Source organism: Meles meles, chromosome 16 (assembly GCF_922984935.1).
Source record: "Meles meles chromosome 16, mMelMel3.1 paternal haplotype, whole genome shotgun sequence".
Taxonomy (NCBI): Eukaryota; Metazoa; Chordata; class Mammalia; order Carnivora; family Mustelidae; genus Meles; species Meles meles.
The window spans coordinates 54,248,481-54,258,880 of NC_060081.1; the positions used below are offsets into that span (position 1 = coordinate 54,248,481).

General features: G+C 47.1%; 1 protein-coding gene across 1 annotated transcript; it reads left to right on the top strand.

The window, feature by feature from the left end:
* The first annotated feature begins 327 nt into the window (after nucleotides 1-327).
* Nucleotides 328-9,881, top strand: SNRPB (small nuclear ribonucleoprotein polypeptides B and B1). Its single transcript, XM_045981771.1, has 7 exons — nucleotides 328-451; nucleotides 3,408-3,559; nucleotides 5,700-5,811; nucleotides 7,688-7,840; nucleotides 8,337-8,475; nucleotides 8,805-8,930; nucleotides 9,602-9,881. Exons 1-7 carry the CDS (start codon nucleotides 449-451, stop codon nucleotides 9,610-9,612), a joined length of 696 nt encoding a protein of 231 aa, XP_045837727.1. The 5' UTR covers nucleotides 328-448; the 3' UTR covers nucleotides 9,613-9,881.
* Nucleotides 9,882-10,400: the final 519 nt, after the last annotated feature.

The following is a 10,400-nucleotide window of genomic DNA, read 5'->3' on the forward strand; positions in this document are numbered from 1 at the left end:
TGCACATAGCTGGACGATTAGCATTCCAGGCAGAGGCAACAGCGAATGCAAAGGAGCTAAGGCAGGAGCACGACAAGCTAGTTCGCGGAAAAGCAAGGATAGTGGTTGCAGGAGAGGCGGGGGAGAGTGGCGGGAGATGATGACCTAGAGGTAATGGGCCCGGGTTGGGGACGGGGACGAACTGGAACTAAGAAGATGATAGAGTATCTCCGGAAAATTCAGTTTGACGTTAGCCCCGCCCCCAAAGACCCCGCGGGCTTTAGGCTCACAGCTCCGCATTTTGGCCGGAACTCAAGAGCCGACGCCGGGCCGGAAGTAGCTTTTACCCGACCCCATTTTATCCGCGGCCGCACTTCCGGTGGCGGCGGCGGGAAGCGGAGCACGGGAGGGCGTCTAGGCCTCGGCCGAAGGGAATCCGGCGGGAATCGGAGCCATCAGAACCGCCACCATGGTGAGGAGGCGCAGGCTGGCGGCGCGGGAACTTCCAAGTCTGTCGTGGAGAGCGGACCGCGACTGATCGGGAGTTGGCTGGGGGGAGGGGAGGTCGTGGGTTGGCCGCTCATGGCGGCGAAGGCCCGGGCCGCGGCCGCCCCGTCTGGGCAAGGGAGACCCGGACCTCGGCCATTCGGCGGGGTGGGGTAGCGGAAGGCTGGAACCGAGGGACGGAGGCCGGGGTCGCTCGGTGGTGGCGAGGATAGAACCGCGGGTCTTCATGCCGCTGTAGCCCCAGTACTTGGGATCCTACGGGCACTAAGTAAACTTTTGCAGAATAAATACGTGTTTGGGGTTCGGAGCAGGCATTAGAGCCTCAGGAGGACTTGTGAAACGAGGTGAGGGTCTGAGGAGCTGTAGCCGAGAAAGGTGGGAGGACTTGTGGACGAGACCAGGGAGAGTGCTTGGGTCCAGTAGACGGGAGGAGGGAATGGGAGGGGAAACGAGTATGTTTGGAGGAAGAGTGCAACTCATTTGTTGAGCGTGCCTTTGTGTATGAGTTTGTCTGACTTTTCAGGCACTGGGGCTACATAATGAAATGCTTCCTTCCTTCACCCAGTTCACTTTCTGGTTGGGGACACAGATACCGTAATCCAGAGTGGTAATTAAGCATTACGTAAAAGTAACGGCGAGGGAGGGGCGGGACAGGAGCGCTCTCTGGGGTAGATGATTCCTGAGCAGAGTCCTAAAATATTGTTAGAGGTGTCTTCCCAGGGAAGATGGAAGGGAATGTTACAGATGGGAAGGACTACAAGAACAAGGCATGAAGGGTAGCACTGTTGAAAGTTCCTGGAGGGGGAAGGGATGGATGAAGGGGTGGAAGGAGAGATGGGAGGAATTGGCAGGAATCTGGTTTCTAAAGGCTTTACATGCCACCTAATCCTGTTGGTGATGAGGCATGCCATTGAAGGATCGAGCCAGTAACATGACATGAACGTAGTGATGTTTAGAAAGAGCATTCTGTTCTGTAGTGTTGGGTGAACTGAAAGCAGGGAATTGTTTGTGGGATTGGTTGGAAGAGTATGCGCTGGCTGGATTCAGTCTGTCCACGTTCCAACCCAGCTTCCTGGCTGTGAGACAGGGCCAGCTACTTAACCTCTCCTGGCCTCAGAGGCTGCATTTGTAAAATAGGAATAATAGTTAGCCTGATTCTAGAATTAAATGAGATCTCTAGTGCTTGTCACAGTGCCTGGTACACAGGGAGCACCCAGGAAAACTTAGCTATTACAAGGTGGACAGACCAGTAAATGTTGCCGTAAAGGTTCATCTGTGTGGCCAGAAGCTGTGTGATTACAAGCCAGTTAACGTGGTCATTTGAGGGAGAGTGAACCACATACCCTGTGTCTCCAGGGTGTCAGTCAAGGTTCTGATCCACACATTGGTAGATTCAAAAACCTGTTCTTGTCCAAGCCCGCAGAGATGAACAGCAAGCCCAGTGCCTGGCACAGAGAAGGCGCTTGGATGGGTCATGATCGGCCCACACCCATCACACTGACGGGAGGCTGATGGACAAGTCAATGTCAGGTTGTTTATTTCTAGAGAGATATAACTGTCAAAGGCGCCTGACAACTTGCGTTGTGAGATCTATTTAGTCTCCCTTTTAGCAAAGCTCCATTGGAAGCCAGGCTACAAGTTGGAAAAAGTTGCTGGATTGATAAAGAAATAGATACCAAGTTATTTATGTTCTTTTTTTAAAAGATTTTATTATTTTTTATTTTTAAAAAGATTTTATTTATTTATTTATTTGTCAGAGAGAGAGTGAGAGCGCGCGCGATCGAGCACACGCAGGGGGAGAGGCAGGCAGAGGGAGAAGCAGGCTCCCTGTGGAGCAAGGAGCCCTAGGTGGGACTTGATCCCAGGACTCTGGGATCATGACCTGAGCTGAAAGCAGTGGATTAGCCAACTGAGCCACCCAGGTGTCCCAAGATTTTATTTATTTGCCAGAGAGAGAGGGAGCACAGGCAGGCAGAGGCAGAGGGAGAAGCAGGCTCCCTGCCAAGCAAGGAGCCCAATATGGGACTTGATCCCAGGACACTGGGATCATGACCCAAGCGAAAGCAGCTGCTTAACCGAATGAGCCACCCATGTTTCCCAAGTTATATATGTTCTTAAAAACCATCATGAGTTCAAACTGATTAGTGTCCTGGCCGCCAGAAGATTTCCCTACCCAAAGGTAGTCTTGGAGGCTCACTAACATTTTTGGTTTAGGGATTCCATTCTCCTTACCTCCAAGCTGATCAGCTCCTTTCTGTTGACAAATTCTCGTTGATTGGATCTTTACTGCCAATCATTCCAGCTCCTCTTTCACCTGGTCTTTTAAATGGGCTGTGGGTGTCACAGCACTAGTCACCTGTAATCTGCACAGTGGCAGATTGTTCTTCTGGTATGGGGGGGATTGGATTAGTTTAGAGACACTTTACACCCTCACCCCTGAAACTGACACAGCACAGGCACAGGTAGTTTTAATATGAAAAAGACAACTTTTTTTTTTTTTTTAAAGATTTTATTTATTTATTTGACAGAGAGAGATCACAAGTAGATGGAGAGGCAGGCAGAGAGAGAGGGAAGCAGTCTCCCTGCTGAGCAGAGAGCCTGATGCGGGACTCGATCCCAGGACCCTGAGATCATGACCTGAGCCGAAGGCAGCGGCTTAACCCACTGAGCCACCCAGGCGCCCGAAAAAGACAACTTTAAAGGAAGGAAATAACAGTTGTGGGCAGAGGTTAGGGCTGAACGAACGAAGGTTGATGTGGGAGAATTCCTGGGGAAGGGCTGTGGCCAGAAGCCAGAGCTGAGAATCTATCGTGAGAACGATAGACAGCATGTGGTGGAGAAGGCCACAGCTGGTCTTCAGGAAGGACCAGTGATACAGAGGTCCGAAAGAGCTGGTCTCATCCTGCTGATTTGTCTTGCAGACCGTGGGCAAGAGCAGCAAGATGCTGCAGCACATCGACTACAGGATGAGGTGCATCCTGCAAGACGGCCGCATCTTCATCGGCACCTTCAAGGCTTTTGACAAGCATATGAATTTGATCCTCTGTGACTGTGACGAGTTCAGGAAGATCAAGTGAGAAGTGGGCTGGGTGGGGGTGGGATGGGAGTTTTGAGGGAAGTGGATTGGGTGGGTGGGCGGGGTGACAGGTGGTGATGTAGTTAGCTGGTTCCTTGGTTTGCTCCCCTGTGTCAGAGGGCAGATGTAAGAGGGGACAGTGGACTCTAAGAACTCTCCTTCCTTGCTAGCCCGGCAAGCCTTGCTCTCTAGTCTGAGTGCAAGTTGTCAGGAGGGCTGCTAGACTTTTTGTTTCTCTGACTCTGTCTGCCCCTGGGTACTGGGGTAAAGGGCTCTCATGTTCTCCCCACAGGTGTGTAAGGGGGGAGAGCTTGGTTTTCTGGCCTCATTGCCTATTTGTAAAGCTGTAGCCTAAAGGGCTCTCCCAAGGCAGCCTGGTCTGAACTGCTTTAAGAAGCCTCTGACCCTCTTCAGGGTAAGTGCTCAGCTTCCCGTGTGGGTTTGGGGCCAGTGATTTTTGTTGGCATTTATAGACACAATTGGAGATATTTTCTACTTTTCTACAATTCCATACATTATTGGATAACTCCCTTGTTTTAAGACTCACAGATCTTAAGCTTTTGGCCTGTTTAAAAATGTGGGCTATAGTTCTCCGTGCATATTACATTCAAGGCATCCTGAGGCCCAGAGAAGTTATGTGACTTCCATAATCATTCAGCTCTTCTGCCACATCCAGTGGTCCGTGTTATGTTGCTGGCAGCTCTGAATTCCTTCTGATTCCCTTGAGCGCTGTCCTTTTCTTTTTGTGGCAAGAGGTCAAGAAGTACAGGACACGATGTGGTAGGGATGGCTAAGTGCCAGGGACACATTAAAGAGGGGCCAGCTGATCAGCATAGAACTATTCCAGATGGTTCTCTCCTGTTGTTGTTTTTTTAATGAAACTATTCTGATAATTTAAAAATGTTTATTGGAAAATATATTTTAAAAATACGTAAAAGTATATGCAGAAAGATTTAAATACCCAGAAGGGTTTTTCTGTGTGTGTGTGTGTGTGTGTGTGTGTGGTTTTTTTTTTTTTTTGTTTGTTTGTTTCATTTGTTTTTTATGAAAGAGCAATAAATGCTTTTATTTAAAAAAATATAGATAAGGGAAAAGGAAGAAATGTCTACCCATAGAAAAGTGCCTTTAATTTAATATAAAAAAATACCATTAAAAGGAAACCTTTAAGTTTTTAAAAATCAGAGCCTTTTGTCTTTGCTCTAGTTTTAGAATATTAGTTTTGACTTTTTTTCCCCTTCCCCTGTCTTGCTGCAGTTACTTTATTTCCCAGTTTACATTTACAGTTGACCCTCGAATAACCCAGAGGATGGGGCACCAGCCCCACACAGTCAAAAATCCATGTATAACTTTTGACTCTCCCAAACTGAACTGCTGATAGCGTGCTGTTGTCCGGAGGCCTTACCAATGACCTAAACAGATGAACGTGTCTTTTATGTGACATGTATTATATACTGTATTCTTACAATAAAGTACAATAGAGAAAAGTTATTAAAATCGTAAAGAAGAGAAAATATATTTACAGTACCATATCAGAAAAAATTCCCATGCAGGTGGCCCCGCATAGTTCAAATCCATGTTGTTCAAAGGTCAGCTCTATGTTTTGTTCCTCCTTTTCTGGTAATTGCACTGGGAACATCTGTTTTTGTGCTTTGAGGACAGAGTTGTACTTTCCATGTAGTTATTCCTTCACTGTTTCTATTTCTCTGGTGAGGTAAGGGCCGTAGTGGAAGGATGCTGCGTACAAGAGGGTTGAGGGGTTCAGTGGATTTAAGTTGTTCAGACTGCCTCCTCACATGCCAAGGCCTTAAGCTGAAGGGAGGGAGTAGGGTAATGTCAAAGAAGACTAGACCAAGGAAAGGCCTTCCCGATGGTTATGGAATAACATTTGAGCCAGGGCTGGGCTTTCTTAATTCTTGTCCTGTGTCTTGGTCAGCACATCCCCTTGGCATGGAAGATAACCACTAAGGGGTAATGAGTTTAGCCTGTGAAGACTATCCAGAGGAGCTTAGAGAAAGTTTTTGTACCATTTGTTGGGAGATACAGTGTAAAACAAGTCTTGGAGGCCCCTAGACAGGTGAATGGGAGCATTACCCTTTTTCTAATGCTTGCTTGTTTATTTTCCTAAACCCATCCTCAGGCCAAAGAACTCAAAACAAGCAGAAAGAGAAGAGAAGCGAGTCCTTGGTCTGGTGCTGCTTCGGGGGGAAAACCTGGTCTCAATGACAGTGGAGGGACCTCCTCCCAAAGATGTAAGTCCGTGCAGAGGGCCAGTGTAAGGGGGGCAGCCCTGCTGTGAGCCAGGCTCTGCCTTAGGTTGTCTGCATTTCACTGCATTACTCACAGGCGTCCTCTGATTTTTGTCTTCCTTTTACAGATAATAGAATCTCAAAGAGGTTATCCCACGAGTAAAAGTAGAGATGGGGAACCTTTTATCACTGATGTACATAGTGAGTCAGGAGAAAAGGTACTTGTGGCCATCTGGTCATTTTTTAATGTGATGGCATTCTAGCTGGACTTTAAAAACTCTTAACTGCAAGGGGTGCCGGGGTGGCTCAGTTGGTCAAGTATCCAGCTCTTGATTTCAGCTCAGGTCAGGAGCTCAGGGTTGTGAGATTGAGCTCCACACCCAGCCCATGCTCAGCAGGGAGTCTGTTTGAGATTCCTTCTGCCATCTCTGCACGCCCACCCCTGTTCATGTGTGCTCACTTGCTCTCTATCTCAGAATAAATAAATCTTTGTAAAAGGAGTGGGGAGCTCGTAAGAAAGGATCAGGAAACCAAAGGGCTCATGAACATTAATTGAAAATGCTGGATTGTGGGGCAGTGCTTGGGTGGCTCAGTCAGTTGAGCTGTCAACTCTTGATTTTGTCTCAGGTCATGATCTCTGGGTCCTGGGATCCCACCCGGTGTTGGGCTCCACACTTACTGGGGAATCTGTTTGAGGATTCTCTCTTCTTCTTCCTCTCTGACTCATGAGCACTCTCTCAAATTAAAAAAAAAAAAAAAAAAAATCCTAAGTCCAAATAATAGAAGGTATATATTTTATAAAGTTAGAGAATAATGGTTAATATTTATTAAGCATCTGCTGTGTGCCAAGCACTTTAACATTTTAGTTACTCCTTATAAACAGTTTATTGAGATAAATTATTCCCACTTAATGGATTAAAAAAACTGGGCTTTGGTAACATGCCTGAGTGTCCTAGCTATTAAGTGGCGAAGCTGGCATTTGATCCCAGGCATTCTTGGTTCCATAAAAACCAGCCCACATTTAGAAATAGAACAGACTTTAGATCACCTAACCAGGTTTTCATATTTTCATTTTAAGGCATTGTCATCAGAGGAATAATCTTATTTTTACTTTTGACCACATATGTATTTGGGTTTTTTTTTTTTATTTAATGCATAATATGTATGCAATACTTTATTTTACTTTTTCACTTAACATTGTATACATTTTTCTGGTTGTGGTATACTTTTTAAAAGTAATGTTAAAAATTTTGTCTTAAGTGATGATGGAGTAGTTATCCTAGTCATTTCCTTCTTTTTGGACTTTTACATTGAAGCCTTTCCAGTTACAAATGTCTGCAAGGAATTTACCATATTTTTTGGTTAAAGCATATGTCTATATTTATAACTCTTGGATCTGTAGTAGAAGACACTACTCTTACATAAATCATTGTAAGTCTTCATGACCACATTTGGTTTTGTCATAACCTCATCATTTACAGATGAGGAAACAGTCCCAGAGCTGTAGGATTACTTGCCCACTGTCACCTTCCAGGTGAGAGTCAAAGCTGGGACTGGACCTCATTTCTCTTTGAGGCCAGGTCAAGTGCTCTTGTCTGCTATACCCTTCTGAATGGAGCCCTGTCCTTTTGTTGGTTTAATTTTCATAGGAGTGGATATAGGTTGAGTTGTGGTGTGTTAATCTCTGGACTTCCTCTTAAGCTCTAGCCTGCTGTAGGAGTGACAGACACATTATCTTGGGTGGAAGAGGAATGGTGTTAACGTGTATGGGTCTTTTGATGCCCCATAAATCTTAGGGGCTGTCTTGGCAGTGGTATTCCAAAGTGTACTTCTGATTCTCTAGGCCCCCAGCATTTTAGCGTATTTCTTTATATTTTAGACTGGCATTGCCCGAGTGCCGCTTGCTGGAGCTGCCGGGGGCCCGGGGATCGGCAGGGCTGCTGGCAGAGGAATCCCAGCTGGTGTTCCGATGCCCCAGGCTCCTGCAGGACTTGCAGGCCCAGTCCGAGGCGTTGGTGGGCCGTCCCAACAGGTAAGGAGTTGGGGAAGGGCACCAACTTCTCCTGGTTAAAATGAAGGATAGAGAGAGGGCCCACAGTTTGGGAAGAGTCCAGAACAACCGACCTCTGACTGTCAGGGTGGCAGTATCTCATTATGCTCTGTATGTAGTTCCAGAATCAAGTGAGAAGGAAAACTTAACATTGTAAATTATTTTGTTGCTGTTGAAGTAAAGAGATGCATAGAAGGTGTTGGGGCAGAATGTTTCCATGACAGCAAAGGGGCTGTGCTGTCTTACAGCCTGTTCGCAGTTACACTGACAGTGCGGAGGCCGTCTCGCGTTTGGACTGGGCCACCTCAGCTCAGGCCTGGAAGATGGGAATGAGCATGCAAGCTTGGTCTTCTCTGGCAGGTGGTTTCAGATAGCCTGATGCTGCGAGTTGTAGCTTAGGGGGTGGGGCGTCTGCTCCGAGTTGTGAGGAAGAGATGCTGCGTTGTCCTGTGCTTACTTGGCTCCTGTGTCCTCTTAGGTGATGACCCCGCAAGGAAGAGGCACTGTGGCTGCCGCTGCAGCTGCTGCCACCGCCAGCATTGCGGGGGCCCCGACCCAGTACCCGCCCGGCCGTGGGGGTCCTCCCCCACCTATGGGCCGGGGGGCACCGCCTCCAGGTGAGGAGCCCATAAGGAGACCATGGCCACCTGATGGGAGATGCCTGAGCTGGATTCATGATGAGACATAACGTTGACTGAAACTGATGAGGAGTTTGTGTAATTAAGCAGGATTACTCTGAGATCCAGCCTCGCTGATTGACCATGGAACTAGCTGGACAAGAGCCAAATGGAGCCCCACCTCTGGCTCAAGGCCCAGTTTCTTAGGAGAGACTGGGAGGGTGGAATGGTCCATCTGTCTCAGAACTTGGTGGACAGCTTTGCTGTGTTTCCTGCTGCCTTCTCAAGATAGACACTTGAGCTGTATTCTTGGGTCTTTTCTCTTGTAGGCATGATGGGCCCACCACCAGGCATGAGGCCTCCTATGGGTCCCCCAATGGGGATCCCACCTGGACGAGGAACTCCGATGGGCATGCCGCCGCCGGGGATGCGGCCCCCTCCCCCGGGCATGCGAGGTAAGTGCCAGCAGCAGTGACTTGGCTTCCCTTAGAGCATGTTGGGATGGGAACTGGAGGGAAGGTTTGATTTTGACCATAACCCTCTGGGCTTCTAGGCCTTAAACCGAGGGAAGTGAACTCTCAGAGGACAACTTTGTCCACAAAGGAAAGAGGGAAAAAGGATTTCTTAAAATCAGCCTTCCCTCCCTCTTAGAGCAGTTAGAGTGGTCCTATACCCAGGGAACTGTGAAATAATACATTCTGAAAGTCCCCAACAAGGGTCCCAGAATTGTCTTATGCCCTTGGGTTTGATAATGTCTAGTAATTAAGAGGGGCCCCTGGGTTTTGCTGTACTATTTATTTATATATATCTATTTAAATCCAGTTTGAGAAATGCTGATGTAGATTAGCTCTCTTGTTTTATAGATAAGGAAACGGGCCCCAAGAGCTGTGTCCCAGATTGCTGTTCTTTGCACCAAGGCATAGTGGGTGACCCCTGTGTCTCTAGTTTGGGTTTTTTTTGTTTATGTTTTATAAGCATAGGAACCCATACCTACCATAGAAGTCCCTAGTTATGTTATGTCCCTCTGATCACTTGGTGACTTTTGGGGGGTGTTGTGTGTGGGAGGCTGGGGTGGGGATTTGAGTTGCAGATCAGGCACTGACTAAACTTCTTACTCTTACTTCAGGCCTTCTTTGACCCTTGGCCACAGAGTCATGGAAGTAGCTCCACAGAGGCGCGGGCCCGACTACCACAGACCTGTTCGTTTGCTATGCCGTTGTTCTCAGAGTCTCACGGGATTGTCTGGTTTCCCTTTCAGGGCCCCCTCCCCTGGGAATGCGCCCACCAAGGCCCTAGATTCATCTTGGCCCTCCTCAGATCCCTTGCCTGTTTCCCGTAAGGCTGTACATAGTCCTTTTACTTCCCTGTGGCCTGTGAAACTAGTTTATAATAAACTCTTAAGAATATTTAAGTGTATTTGGCTTGTCTGTTTAATTTTAGATAATGGGGTGCTTAATAGAGTTAAGAAAGGTTGCCTTGGAAAAGTTAGTGCTAATCTCAGCTGCTTCCCTTATAAAATATTTTACTACACATTCGCAGAGATGCACAACTTCATACTGAGAATTCACAAAATTGAACTATGAGGTGTTTTCACATATCAAACTGGCAAAGATTAGTTTGTTGAAGTAAACACTCATGCAGTGTTGGTGATGGTTGTGAATTGGCAATCTTCTTTGGAAGGCACTCATCTTGATAGCCTCTTACGCAGTACTTCAGATGATACTCGTTTTCATAAGATAAAGTAGAAGGCAGACACTGGAAATGAAAACCAGTCACACTTGGAGAGGAACAGTTTTCGTATAACTTTCTCCCAGCGTCACACACATGCATATAATCTAACCTTTGAATTGTGGATCTCCATGATTTCTTCCACCTAAAGTCTACATTCAGTGGATAAGATGGTCACTGAGCAGTACTCGAGTACT

What these genes read in the sequence shown, in the direction of transcription:
- SNRPB (XM_045981771.1), top strand. An exon ending in GACGAGTTCAGGAAGATCAA is followed by an intron (nt 3,560 to 5,699) that starts GTGAGAAGTGGG and finishes ACCCATCCTCAG; the next exon opens with GCCAAAGAACTCAAAACAAG. An exon ending in AGGGACCTCCTCCCAAAGAT is followed by an intron (nt 5,812 to 7,687) that starts GTAAGTCCGTGC and finishes TTTATATTTTAG; the next exon opens with ACTGGCATTGCCCGAGTGCC.